Raw genomic sequence first — 15,615 nt, forward strand, 5'->3', positions numbered from 1 at the left:
TAGCTTTCCCAGCATCAGGGTCTTTTCAAATGAGTCAGTTCTTCACATTGGTGACCAAAGTATTGGAGTTGCAGCTTCAGCATCAGTCCTTCCAAAGAATATTCAGGACTGATTTCCTTTAGTATGGACTGGTTGGATCTCCTTGCAGTCCAAGGGACTCTCAAGAGTCTTCTCCAACACCACAGTTTAAAAGCATCAATTCTTCAGCACTCAACTTTCTTTACAGTCCAACTCTCACATCCATACATGACTACTAGAAAAACCATAGCTTTGATTAGATGGACCTTTGTTGGCAAAGTATTGTCTCTGATTTTTAATATGTTGTCTAGGTTGGTCAAAGCTTTTCTTCCAAGGAGCAATTGTCTTTTAATTTCATGGCTGCAGTCACCATCTGCAGTGATTTTGGAGCACCCCCAAAATAAAGTCTCTCACTGTTTCCCTAGCCTATGAGTGAACTCAAAAAGGACTAGAATGAACCGAATATGGTACTTAGTTTAAAATAAAATAAATGATTTCGACTCATTAGATTATGATTTAATTCATAATTACCAAATGGAACATTGTTGGGATGAATAAGATGTTAAAGTATTTATTTTTAAAGTGGTAAGGATGTCTGTATTATAAACAAACAAAATAAGATTTCAGGTAAGTATAAAGGGGGGAATATTTAAAATTGATAAACATTATAATTCCTCTCACACATATAACTGTCTTGAATCTTCATGCATTCCACCACATGGCTTTGAAATATAGAAGCTGAGATCAATAAAAACAGAAAACCAAATTGAGACTTTATACTGGAGGAAAAATGTCTTTTTCCTAAATTGTCAAATTAAGTCAATAACAGTGAGTAAGGTTGTAGAGGATCATGATTTATCTCTGTGTTTCTATCATCTCTGTGTATCTATCTATCTTTGTTTCAACTAAGAAGCAATCATTTTCTTACACATCCATAGAAAATTTACAAAGGTATACATAAACTTAACAATGATAACGAAAGCATGTCTAATCAACAAAGAGAGGGCATAGTATTGAATCAACAGTGTTGGAATAACCAGCTTCGTATCTGGAAAGAAAATCATGAGTTTCTAACTTCTCACCACATACACACAAAATCAATTATGACTACATTAATCAGTTAGATCTGAAAATCAAAATTATGTGATAACAAACAAGTGAGAAGAATATTTTGCTATTTATGACAGGAAAAGGCTTCCTAAACAAAGCGTTAAAGCCAAAATCTATCAGGAAAATAGACTGATAGATTTCACAAAATAAAAATGGGGGAAAAAGGTTGCTTTAACTATGAATATATTAAGTGTTTTTCTCTTTTTAAGAAGTAATATTCAGCTTGGGACCCAGACTTTAAAGCAGAGCTGACTTTTGGTTTTTTCTCAAGGTGACTTTGCACCTAGCTTGCTTTTAGGCAGGTGTAAGAAATATCTTCTTTTGCAAATTCCCATGTCTCTATCCTAAAACTGTGACTTGATTTTAATTTTTAGCAGCATAACTCTTCAACTTGAGGTCACTTTTCTTTTCCTGCTTTTATTATATTCTAAAGGGAAAGTCTAATTTGAAGGTCATATTCGATTAGCTCCTTCTCCTGAGTGTCAACCTTTGCATTTCACAGAGTGCCTTCTCAGCCTGCTAATTTATACTTTAATAGAAACTAACAGCAAGGTTTTTCCCATTCTGAGATTTATTTTCCTATTATATACAATAAAAGATAACAGCACGTGTCAGCACTGTTTCCTCTGTCTGCACTATTGAAGTATCTCTGCCATCAAGGTCTGTGCACCCACCTTTGCTAAGCTGTTAACATAAGCCCATGATTCTCACTACACAACACACTGGATGAAACATTCTGTTGGACACATTCTCCTACGGACACACTCCCCATCACAGCATCCTCAGTGTTACACGAACTGCTCAGCAAAATGCCTGGCACACCAGGTACAACCTTACCTTTCTCGTCTTCTATTCAGTAAGACCTGTCAGAAGAAATATAGGACACTGATACAGGGAGAATCTTGAAGCTATACTCAAAAAGGGAAGAAATCACTGAAAAATACTTGGGTTCATTTTAACTACTGTTCTTGCGTATTACCTGTGTCCCATTTTACAAATGACTGACACACCAGCATGCGTACACGTTGAGAATTATTGCCTTAGTACATGACTATGTTTTTGCTAAAATAGTATGGAATGCTCAAATGGAGGGTATTTTCTAGAGTTTGATAAGTTTGTTTAGAGGGCAGAAATTTGCTAAGTCTGCTCATTTACACAGACTTCCTACTTTTTATGCCTGGGGATATTTGCGTGTATCGTTGTTTCCTCTGTTAAAGATTCTCTGAGGTTATTCTCAAAAGCCGTCATTGATAAGCAGTGTATCACCACTTGTAGATATAAGGACTATGAGGTTCAGCATGTAACAGGAATGAGAGCAAACTTATTAGCCTGGGACAGTTAAAATGTGTTTAATAAAAGAATAAAATTATAGACCAAATACTGATAATGCCTCTCAACAACGTTTGTAATAACATATCATAAAAAAGCACTTTAAAATTAAGCATTAATAATAAACAAAAGGACTAAGCAGAAAAATCTGATGTGTAAATTGCCTTAAGCATGTGCCATACGAACTATAACCTATTTAATTTTGAATGCACAGTTCTATAAATATAAGTATATATTAAACTTTTTTGAATATATTTTTTCCTTCCTGACACTTAACATTTTTATCATTTATCCTTTTACTCAACATATCACTGGAAGAATTTCTATAGCACTAGTGATAATTAAGAAATAGGCCAGGTCCTTGCCTCTGTGGTAACATCACATGGTAAAAATCAGAGACTTGGGGCAAGTCATTAATTCAGGTTATCAGTTTGTAAATTACGACTTCATTGAACTAAGTGGTAATCTAGTGTCCTGATTTGTGTGAATATAATCTAAAATGGGCTTCCCTGGTGGCTAAGATGGTATAGTGTCTGCCTGCAATGCTGGAGACCCGGGTTCAATCCCTGGGTTGGGAAGATCCCCTGGAGAAGGAAATGGCAGCCCACTCCAGTACTCTTGCCTGGAAAATCCCATGGACAGAGGAGCCTGGTTGGCTACCATTCATGGGGGTTGCAAAGAGTCAGACATGACTGAGTGACTTTACTTACTTACCTAAGTCTAAAATGCATTTTCCTTTATTACTAGGAACTGTTTATATACAATATTTTATTAATTCATAATTCAATTATCTATGATCATATTATTATACGTGGTGATAAGGGTAGTTGCCAATTGGTGTATCAGATGTCCTTTCTAGAATACCTCAAAATACCTGGCCCTCAATGATTTATTGTGCTCTGCATCACCCCTAGAGGGCCCAAGGTCGTTTTGCATTTAAGAAACAAGCCTCAATTGAAGTGAGAGTCTTTTCTCTTTTTTGGCCACATGGCTTGAAAAATCTTAGTTCCCTTACCAGGGATTGAACCCAGGCCCTTGACAGTGAGAGCACAAAGTCCTATCCACTGGACTTCCAGGAAATTTCCTAAATGTCTTATTCTGAAGTTTGGAAGTCTAGAAGCAACACAGGGAATATAAAGAATTTCCTCTTGCATTGTTTGAGAGATGGGGGCCCTTGAAAGGGCCAGTTCTTCTAATAGGACAGATATAGATCAGATAACAAACCCAAGAGGACTCTGAAACTGACCAGAAAGGGCTTTGTAAAGTTTGACAAAAAGGATGTAGTCTTGGTGGCTCTTGTCCTTGAACAGCTCATTCAAAAGTTAACCTTCAAAAGCAGCAGAACAAAAGGATTAAATGTTATGTCACAGGGGCAATTATAGAAAAGAGGAATACTGATGGCACCCCCATCCAACACCAAACACACACTATACACTGAGGGTGCCACGTTCCGGTTCAGTTCAGTTCAGTCACTCAGTCGTGTCGGACTCTTTGCGACCCCATGAATTGCAGCACACCAGGCTTCCCTGTCCATCACCAACTCCCGGTGTTCACTCAAACTCATGTCCATTGAGTCGGTGATGCCATCCAGCCATCTTATCCTCTGTCGTTCCCTTCTCCTGCCCCCAATCCCTCCCAGCATCAAAGTCTTTCCCAGTGAGTCAACTCTTCGCATGAGGTGGCCAAAGTACTGGAGTTTCAGCTTTAGCATCATTCCTTCCAAAGAACACCCAGGACTGATCTCCTTCAGAAGGGACTGGTTGTATCTCCTTGCAGTCCAAGGGACTCAAGAGTCTTCTCCAACACCACAGCTCAAAAGCATCAATTCTTCAGTGTTCAGCTTTCTTCACAATCCAACTCTCACATCCATACATGACCACTGGAAAAACCATACCCTTGACTAAACGGACCTTTGTCAGCAAAGTAATATCTCTGCTGTTCAATATGCTGTCTAGGTTGGTCATAACTTTTCTTCCAAGGAGTAAGTGTCTTTTAACTTCATGGCTGCAGTTACCATCTGCAGTGATTTTGGAGACCCCCAAAATAAAATCTGACACTGTTTCCACTGTCCCATCTATTTCCCTTGAAGTGATGGGCCATGTTTAGGAGGATGATTTAAATAACTGTTACACCAATTTTTTTTGTTTTGTTTTGTTTTGTTTTCTGTTACATTGGTTGTTGTTGTTCAGTTGTTAAGTCATGCCCAACTCTTTGTGACCCCATGAACTGTGGTACACCAGGCTTCCTTGTCCTCTACTATTTTCTGGACTTTGCTTAAACTTATGCCCATTGAGTCAGTGATGCCATCCAATGCCATCATCCTCTAACTCTCCCTTCTCCTCTTGCCCTCAATTTTTCCCAGCATAAGGGTCTTTGCCAATGAGTTGGCTAGCTCTTCACATCAGGTAGCCAAAGTACTGGAACTTCCGTTTCTGCATCAGTCCTTCCAATGAATATTCAGGGTTGATTTCCTTTAGTATAGACTGGTTTGACCTCTTTGCTATCCAAGGGACTCTCAGGAGTCTTCTCCAACACCATAGTTCGAAAGCATCAATTCTTTGGTGCTCAGCCTTCTTTATGGTCCAACTCTCACATTTGTACATGACTACTGGGAAAACCATAGCTTTAACTATACGACCTTTTATAGCAAAATGACATCTTTGCTTTTTAATATACTTTCTAGCTTGGTCATAGCTTTTCTTCGAAGGAGCAAGTGTCTTTTAATTTCATGGCTGCAGTCACCATCCGCGGTGATTTTGGAGCCCAAGAAAATAAAATTTGTCACTGTTTCACTTTTTCCCCATCTATTTGCCATGAAGTGATGGGATCAGATGCCATGATCTTCATCTTTAGAATGCTGAGTTTTAAGCCAGTTTTTCACACTCCTCTTTTACCTTTGTCAAATTACATTAGTAATTCAAATCAAATTTATATTGAAAACCACAATATGCAGAATATAAAACAGGCAAAGTATCTTTTAAAGACCAGATTTCAATAATTATTGCAGAGAATAAAACATGATTTTGAGCAATAAAGTATGGAAAATAAAATATGCCATAAAAACCCATCTAGTTTTGGGAGGCAGTAAAGCATATTAATTAAAAGCATAGGCTGGAGCCAGTGGGTGTGGGAACATCATGGCCTGCCATCTCTTAAATAGTACTGTGACCTTGAACAAATTCCTGAAGCTTTTTCTATCTCATTTTACTCAACTGTTAAAGTGTATAGATAATGTCATTATGTTCCTCACTGGATGGTTGAGGATTCAGTTCAGTTCAGTCGCTTAGTTATGTCCGACTCCTTGCAACCCCATGATTTGCAGCACAGCCAGGCCTCCCTGTCCATCACCAATTCCCAGAGTTCCCTCAAACTCATATCCATCAAGTTGGTGATGCCATCCAGCCATCTCATCCTCTGCTGTTCCCTTATCCTCCTGTCCCCAATCCCTCCTGGCATCAGGGTCTTTTCCAATGAGTCAGTTCTTCACATCAGATGGCCAAAATATTGGAGTTTCAGCTTCAGCATCAGTCCTTCCAATGAACACCCAGGACTGATCACATTTAGGATGGACTGGTTGGATCTCCTTGCAGTCCAAGGGCCTCTCAAGAGTCTTCTCCAACACCACAGTTCAAAAGCATCAATTCTTCAGTGCTCATCCTTCTTCACAGTCCAACTCTCACATCCATACATGACCACTGGGAAAACCATAGCCTTGACTAGACAGACCTTTGTTGGCAAGGTAATGTCTCTGCTTTTTAATATGCTATCTAGGTTGGTCATAACTTTTCTTCCAAGGAGTAAGCATCTTTTACGGCTCCAATCACCATCTGCATTGATTTTGGAGCTCCCAAAAATAAAGTCTGACACTGTTTCCACTGTTTCCCCATCTATTTCCCATGAAGTGATGGGACCGGATGCCATGATCTTTGTTTTCTGAATGTTGAGCTTTAAGCCAACTTTTTCACTCTCCTCTTTCACTTTCATCAAGAGGCTTTTGAGTTCCTCTTCATTTTCTGCCATAAGAGTGGTGTCATCTGCATATCTGAGGTGATTGATATTTCTCCCAACAATCTTAATTCCAGCTTGTGCTTCTTCCAGCCCAGCATTTCTCACGATGTACTCTGCATAGAAGTTAAATAAGCAGGGTACAATATACAGCCTTGCTGGACTCCTTTTCCTATCTGGAACCAGTCTGTTGTTCCATGTCCAGTTCTAACTGTTGCTTCCTGACCTGCATATAGGTTTCTTAAGAGGCAGGTCAGGTGGTCTGGTAGATTAGATCAATGTAAAGGACTTCGGTGTATAGCATATAGTAACCATCTTATATTATTCTCATTTTTTCCCCACTGCTCTTACTACTTTTCTAAATATCACATTAAAACAAAACAAAGCAAAATTTACAAGCATAAGGCCATGGCAATAATGGCTTCCTGAATAGAAGATTTACATGTTGAATTCCATATGTTTTGCAGAAATCATTTAGCTCTAAAACTCAACTTTATTTTGGTTAAGATTTTTTTTTGATGTGGACAATTTTTAAAGTTTTTTTTTTTTTTATCAAATTCAGTACAATATTGCTTCTGTTGTTTATGTTTTTTTAGTTACTTGGTGATAAGGGATGTGAAATCTTAGCTCCTCAACCAGGAATTGAACCCATACCCCTGTACTGGAAGGTGAAGTTTCACCTTAACCACTGGACTGCCTAAAACTCAACTTTAAAATAAAAACTCACTTCAACCTCATAGGGTAACTGTAAGTTTCTGGGAAGCCCCTTTAGATATATTAACTCATGTGTTATTACTGAAAGAAGTTTTAGGATATAGTTCATTTTTCTCCCTTGAACAAAGAAAAGCTTCTATAAATTACAAAGAGCATTTTTAATTACAAAAGTTCATTTCCTTTTTGTGTCTTTAAAAAATGAGTCTAGAGGAATAAAGGGCTATTAGTTATTTGTAGGGAAATTCTCTTGTCTTGTGCCAAACTTTACCTGTTTTCATAGACATTAAATAATTCACCTGAGCTAGCATTAAATAGTAGGACAAGTCAGAAGCTAGGAGCTGAACTACTGAAACTAAATAATCACATAGGAAATTAATTTGGTTTCACTTAGGGCTTTTTTGGCAATATGTATCAGAAAACGACCAGCACCATTTTAAAGAGTGCTTTTAATTTTATATGTAGGTAGGTAATTGAAAGAAAGAAACTGACCTAGAAAATAAAGTATGTATTAGCATTGGTCCATAAATCATGAGCCTGTGAATCAGAGGATACTGAAGCCTGAATAGACATCTTATTATTCTGAATATTATTCATTCACTATCCTGAATATTACATATTTAGTATCAGGCTTTCTAGTTTCTATAAAACATTTCTTTCATCATGCAGCCTTCTACTTTGCAGGATGGATAGATGTGAATTATTTGGCTTTTTATCCTAAAAAAGTAATAGGGACATCATAATTGAATTTCACCTTGATCTCATCAACTGTATAACATTTTGATTGAACTAACTTTATATGATGCCCTTCACTAATATACTAATAAAATTAAAGTGTGTTTTATTTAGAAGATAATCTTAATATGCCAATGAAGAGCTCAGGCTTGTTCATTATTTGTAGCAATTGTTTTCCAGTTTATTCTTACACTCCACTTTAAATCAAGCTGGGGACCCCTGGAAATCATGTAACTTGCCTTCCTGTTTCACGTCCATTTCTGATTTCCTCCTCCTACCTCCAGGTCCTGTCCCTTTTCCACACAGCATATCTTCTAAATTTTCAAAGATGATATTATTATCCCTCAGTTTAATACTCTCGGCTATAGACTGAATATATCCCCTCAGATTCATAAGTTGAAGCCCAAATTCTCAATGTTTAGATTTTGGGAGATGGGGGTCTTTGGAAGGTAATTAGCTCATGAGTGTGGGGTCCTGTGGATTAGATTAGTGTCCTTTTAAGAACAGACCCAAAAAAGATGATTTCTATCCACTGGTTGAGCACACAGTGAGAGCCAGTTATCTACAAACCAGAAAGCGGGTCCACAAGAGGAACCAAACTGGCCCATACCTTGATCTTGAACTTCTGAGCTTCCAGAGCTGTGAGAAGGAAACTTCTGTTGTTTGATCCACCCACTTCATGGTAATTTGCTATAGTAGTTCAAGCTAAGACTCTCCAATGACTTTCCATGATTCTTAGAATAAAATCTAATCTCCTTACCATCCCTGCAAGGCCCTGGTTCCTACCTATCTCTGATCGTTTCTCTCTTTCTCTTGCTTACTTTGTTCCACTACAGTGGCCTTCAAATACCTTCTACTTTTGAGCTTTTCCCTTAGCTTATTTCTTCTGCCTAGAACATTCTTACTACAGTTATTCACAAGAATGGATCTTTCTAGTTTTTCAAGTCTAAATTCACACCTTGTATTTCTCAGATAGACTTTCTTACTATTCAATATAAAATAACTTTCTCAGCAGATCGTGAGTAATTATGTATTACGGGAAACAGTTTAATTTGGTCCATAGTATTACATCACAAACAGAAGTTTCATATTGGTGTTCTTTCTTTCAATTTGTTTTCTGTCTTCCTCTACTAGACAGTAAGTTTTTAAGAAGTTAATGTAAGAATGACAAATTTAAATTGGTGCTCATTCATAGTTTTCCACTGTTTTATCAGTTAATGTCTTTGAAAGATTTGTGTTTTCTTTGAGTTAGGTACCTAGACAGGGCTCAATTAGGAAACAGAAACTAATATATTTCAAATAGAGGAATTTTAACATAGGTAGTAGGTACTATGTTTATGGAAGAGATGAGAAATCACCAGGGAAATTATTTGGCAACCTATAGATTAGCATGTGCAGGAAGAAGTTTCTCCTCCAAAACCTAAAGTCAAAGGGAGGGAGTAGCGAAGTTGAGTTGCTGGAAGAAGATGGTATTTGTCAGTATCCTTGGTGGGAGTTGAACCAGGGAGGCAAGGCCTTCTGGGGGAACTGAGTCACAGATGAGATGCAGTACAAACTCAGCTAGAGAAATATAAATATACAGAAAAAGAGAAGAGACAAAGAGGAGGAAGGCTTGTCTCCTCTTCCTGCCCTGATTTTTGGCCAGTACCTTCCTTTGGTCAAACTTATTCAGGAATGCGGCAGCAAAGGAGTCTGGGAAATGTTGTTCTCTGGGATACAGAACAGAGCACAGAAAAGCAAGAGATAGATAACACTCAGCACAATTTCAGATTTGTGCTGACAAGAGACCATTCTAGCACAATCTGCTATTTGAGCTCTTTTAGGAATGCCAGGTTATTTTTAGGGCCTCACAGACACTTTAGTATGGAACTTCACTTTAGATATTTTCTTTGACATATCCTTTTTAAAGAATTTATGTTATCAATCTAAGAGATGGTTTATAATCTACCAAGTGCTCCAGAGCCACATTTGCTCTTTATTAACTCAAGAAGTGACCTGTTTATGGATATCCTTGAGCTGTGTCTTTCAACGTTTCCAAAGGTGAAGATCCTTTAGAAAGACCCTTGTATATATTTTTCTTACTAGAAAGGCATCATATGCTTAATGTAGAAAAATTATAAAATAAATAAGAGTAAAAGTAATGAAAACAATCTTTTCATCTCACGTTTAAAGATAATTACTCTTTTCATTTTAGTGTATATCCTTTGATAAATTTTTTCACATATATATATACACACACATTTATACTTATTTACATAGATTAAGGAATAGATAGTCCCATGTTAAAATATGTGAAATTAGATATATTTTTATACATTATATAAATGTATAATACAATGTATTATACATTCTAGAATACATATTTGTAAATTTGGTTACTTTGGTTATTAATGAATCACAAATGCTTCTCTTTATTATCATTTATTCATTTACAGAATTAACTTCTCCACAGTATTTCACTGCAAGAGTGAATGTACTATATTTCACCAATTCTTAATATTTGACATTCATGTGGCTTCAAATATTCCTTTTTATAAACAACAGTGAGATGAAGACACTTATAAATAAAACATCATGCATATCTATCTTTATTTCCTTATATTTATAGATGTGGAATGTTTTGGTAAATAATATAAAAATTATAAAGCTTTTAATTTCCAAAATGCTCTTTATAATTGCATGCTGATAGCATTGAATATCTATTTATCCGCATCATGCCTCAGTGCATATTATCATTTATTATAGTCTTAAATTTTTTTAATATTAAAAAGAAGAAGTTCCTCCTCACCATAAATTTAGATAATATTATTTTGGATACTTTAGAAAATATATACACAAAGGTGGGTTTTCAGACCCTTTGTAAGAAGCTATCTGTCCATCAGTCTTGTCAATACTGTAACTACAGATGATTCTTTCTAAGGCAACACACCAGCTGAAATACCCCTGCCAAGGAAATTTTATAAAATGTGACACTGTTATACTCAAATTAGAGATTATGAAAAAGAAAAACAGTTGCCCATGAAAGAATAACATGCAGCTGGAAAGTCTCACTTTAAAAGAGTGGAAAGAATGGGTTTCCACTTCACTGATTCGTTCACATAATATAAAAATATGGTACACTCAGGGAGTTTCTCAGACTGGGAATAACTCAAGATTAAAAGCAACAGTTGAGAAACAGACTTGCCACAGTTACTGTGATCCATCAGAGACATGAGGATACCTTACAAAAACAGTTTCTCCCTGGGTTTCTGTAACAGGAATTTTCCAACAGCAAGTAACAAAGAGAACTTGACTGACTCAGGTAAAGCAGGCTCCGGGATTTAAACAGAAACAGTCTGTCTTCCTTCTTTTGGTCCCGAATTCCTCTGTGTTCTAGCTTCTTTCTCAGACAATCTCTCTCCGCATATCGGGAAAGATGGTCCCCAAGAGCCCCAGATCTAGGCTACTTTTAGCCAGTGATTTGCAACACAGAAGACAGAGAAAGCCTCTTGTAAACATCGCATTAAATCCTGGAAGTGACTATAATTGGTTCTGCTTGGGTCACCTGTGGAGACGGTAAAAAGCCATGGGGGCAGTCAAACCTACCAAGACAATCTGGTGTTGAGGAGGGCAATTTCTCTACACAACCTGGATGTCAGCCTTACTGCAATTCCCCTCCACTATTCTTTCCAGTAGACCTCTCTGAAGACAGCCAAGAGTATAAAAGCAACAGTACACTTAACGCTGCCTTCCAGTTAGAAAAAACTGTAATCACTATTTTAAGTAAGCTATCAGAAATCAAGACTTGAGATCAACATTTTCATTTCAAAGACAGTTTGGAGAAGCATGGCTAAAAACAGTGGGCTGTTTAACTAGGTAACTCAACTAGCTGACTGTCATAGTTAGGATTTAACAGGTGAATTTTGGGAGACAAAAACATTCAGCCTGTAGCACTGACTGACCAGCTGGTGAATAGCTAAAGGATATACAAATGTTAGTTTTGAATCAAGAAAGCAACACTTTGTTAGAAAGTGACTGAAATCTCTGTGCATTCTGTTGAAAGGTTTCCATTTCATATTTGCTTCTGTGTGTAACAAATAACCACTGACTACTGTCCTCTTCAATTGCAGTATCTATGTTTTAAAATATCAGTGAAAACAACGTATTATAGAGTCTTTTTAAGATCAGTGTTTAGGATAAAATTTAGCATAAGCAAAAGGCTAATCTACTGAATATTTATATACTACATGTAAAAACAAAACAAAAATCCAAAATTTTTTCATGATGTACAAAATACGTGTATCTAAACTGTTAAAAATGAATATCTTTCTTTGTTATTTTTACTGGTTTTTCTAGAGGAAAACAGATTTTCCACTTTCTTGCATGCTTTTATTTTTACTTGATAAGAGCTGGCTTTCCCAGCAATGGCTAGAATTGATAAGGCATTTTATTCTTTCTCTCTTTGCCTCATATTTCTCCTTAGATGTCTCTGAGTAATGCAGAAAATATAAGCAACAAGGATGTCAGATTTTTGAAATCAGATTTCTGGTCAATTGTGTAATCATGGAAAAGTTATTAAGCCACTTTGAGTTCAGTTTCTTTACTGAAAATTCTGGGAAAGCTAAACACTACCTTATTAGGTCAATGTGAGAATTAAAACTGCTAACACATATAAAGTTAAAATGAATAGCCAGAAAGATAGGAATCACTTAATAATAGCTGTTATTATTTACGAGGGACAATGTTTGAGATAATGACAAAAATTCCAACTTGTATATTTATCCCAACAACAAATAACTGCATAATTTCAAGGCAATATCACTACATATTGTGTTCTGATACACAATCTTTTAATTAGAAATTAAGATTTCAAAATTGGTTCCTAACAAGTGAAAATTTCATTCATTGATCTTTCATATGAGAAGTATAGACGCAGCAACCCGTTTATTTAAAGAGATTAGCATTTGGTGTAGATTCTTGTATTCAGTTAGTTAAAAATAAAGCAGGCGCATTGTTTTCAGTGTGAGCTGATGATATATTTATCTTAAGTGTGCTTTGCTTTTACTTTGGGGAAGAGAATCCTCTCCATTACTATCCCTCTCATCACATTTCTTCATTGTTCCTATCTAAGTTGTTATTAGAAGATACATGTAGAATCTGCCCATAATCTTTCATCTGTAGATAATCTTTTAAAGAGCGTGCACCATAATTGAGTTCAGGTGGCAGCCATGAATGAGACAAATCTTGAAGGAGATTAAGATGAATAACAGAACTGCTTGCCAGAGTCCCATTGCCCCAGAAAGAAATGAGAAATTAATAGAATCAGGATTGGTGTGGTCTGGCTACCAAAAAAAGAGAGAAATGTTTAAACACGCGCTCTGACTATGTCAGTGAAAGACAAATCTCTGTCTTCCTGTTGTACCTTTAAGACTCCTGTGCTCCCGGGATCAACCATGTAGAACCAGAACCGAACAGCACACATTCCGAGGCTTGCTGGAAAGTATTGGGAAGTGGTGATTCTTGCAGTGTATCCTTCTTTGGGGCCAGATGAGTTGACAAACAGGAAGTGCTGACCACTACCTTGAAATAGATAAACAATTTTTATTTAGTGAAATGATAAATTTTGTAGCACGAGGTAGAATATATTTAAATCGTGTATGAATTTCAGTTTTCCCCAAACACACACACGCACGCACAGAGAAAATTAAACACAACTCACTTTCTTCAATTATATATCAACAATATTGACTTCTTTAAACCAACATTAAAAAGAGTATCACCATGATTATGTAATTCACAAGATTCACCTTGGTATGTGACTTGTGCATAAAGATGATCAAATATTTCGTTGACTCTGAAAGTGTATTCCTTTTCTCCTACATTGCACAAACTTGTCTGTCAGTTTCAAGCAAATAAAATATTTCGTATGCTGCATGTAGAACAGGTATGGAGGGTGTTGGGACTGACTGATACTCTATGTTATTTTTGGTTGTTCCAATTCTCACACTGACCAAAGTAGCAGTGAATGGCAGATAAGAACTGCAAAGTGAAATGTAATTCTGAAATTTACCTTATTATTTTTCTGAACAATAGATAACTTCTCAACTACATTAGTATGTGAACGATCTCTCAATTTAAACACAACTGGATTTTCTTTTTCTGTAGACATCATCAAAATGCATCACAGTTACTACTTCCTCTGCGGCTTTTACTAGGGGAGAATGAAATGTGTGTGTATATATATATATATATATATATATAAACATTTCCTCAGGTTAATTATTTATTTATAGTTCTAAACAAAGTCCATTAAAATATTCTTTAGTTACAAGTATTTTTTCTTGTGGCTTTCTCAGTATTTTTACTGAGAAATACACACGTAAATCATAAATTGTGAGTTAACAGTATGCCTTTTCCAGAATGTCATATAGTTGGAATCATACAGTACATAGTCTTTTTAGATTAGCCTGTTTCAGTTAGCAATATGTACCATTTAAGGTTCTTCTGTTTCTTTTTGTGACTTGATAGCTCATTTATTATTATCACTGGATAACATTTCCTTATATGGATGCACCACAGTTTCTGTATCTGTTCACCTATGAAGGACATCCTGGTTTCTTCTCAGCTTTAGCAAATGTAAATAAAGTTTTTATAAGCATTAGTGTGTAAATTGTTGTGTGGACAGAAGTTCTCAACTCATGTGTAAATACACCAAGGTAGACAACAGCTGGATCTTACAGTAAGACTAGGCTTAGTTTTGTATGAAGTGGACAATCTATTTTCCAAAGTTGGCAGTCCCACCAGCAATGAATGAGTTCCCATTTCTTCTCATTCTTATCTGCATTTGGAGTTATCAGTGACCTGGATTTTAGCTACTGTAATAGATAATATTTATTTGTGTTCTCTATTGAGGGCAAGTCTTGTTAGAGAGAACAGACTGTTCTGGATAAATGGCAACTTTTCTCCTCCATCAGCTCAAAGCAGAGAGGAGTTTTCTCTGATCTTTACTGTGAGAAATGGTAGGGCTCCTGAAGTTAAACCGTAAACAAGTGTGAGGACCTCTAACACTGGATATCCCCCGGGATTTTTTAATCTCTCAAATGGGTGCACATTGCTGTTGTTTAGTGGCTAAGTCATCTCCAACTCTTTCGCAACTCTGGGGACTGTAGCCCGGTAGGCTCCTCTGTCCATGGGATTTCCTAGGCAGGAATACTGGAATGGGTTGCTATCTCCTGCTCCAAGGGATCTTCCTGACCCAGAAACCGAAACTGCGTCTCCTACATGGACAGATTTTTTTCCACTGAGACACCTGGGAAGCCCAGGGCACACTGAGCCTAGAGCCCTTCATCAGTTAGGGATTAGAACTTCCTCCCCCAGTTCTGATTCCTGCAGAGGTTTCTGCTCTTGAGCTTCTGCTCCAGGAAGCTGTGATTCTGTTTCTCCTATTTGGCTTCAATTTGGAGGCAGTGGTTTGCCTTTGACATCGATTCTCTAACAGATCTAAAAGAGCTGTTGATTTTTAGTTTATTCAGCTTTTTGTCTTGTTATGAGGATAGGAATAATGACTTCCAAATGACTTACATGTCAGATGAGAAACTGAAAGTGACTGGTATATATTAAAAAAAACTATTCCTTTCTGAAAGTATTTCTCTTCATTAAGGACCCTTATAATGTCTGGCAAAATAAAGAAAAAATCTTATCCAAGAAAAATAACCAAGAAACATGAAG

At 36.7% G+C, this 15,615-nt stretch overlaps 1 protein-coding gene across 1 annotated transcript in view; it reads right to left on the reverse strand.

Moving 5' to 3' along the window:
* Nucleotides 1-15,615, reverse strand: part of MALRD1 (MAM and LDL receptor class A domain containing 1) — a 570,138-nt gene that overhangs the window by 139,401 nt on the left and 415,122 nt on the right. The window contains exon 32 of the mRNA XM_027560003.1: nucleotides 13,310-13,467. Within this exon, the coding sequence (XP_027415804.1) occupies nucleotides 13,310-13,467 (158 nt within the window). The remainder of the gene's footprint in view (nucleotides 1-13,309; nucleotides 13,468-15,615) is intronic.

Source organism: Bos indicus x Bos taurus, chromosome 13 (genome assembly GCF_003369695.1).
Source record: "Bos indicus x Bos taurus breed Angus x Brahman F1 hybrid chromosome 13, Bos_hybrid_MaternalHap_v2.0, whole genome shotgun sequence".
NCBI classification, from domain to species: domain Eukaryota; kingdom Metazoa; phylum Chordata; class Mammalia; order Artiodactyla; family Bovidae; genus Bos; species Bos indicus x Bos taurus.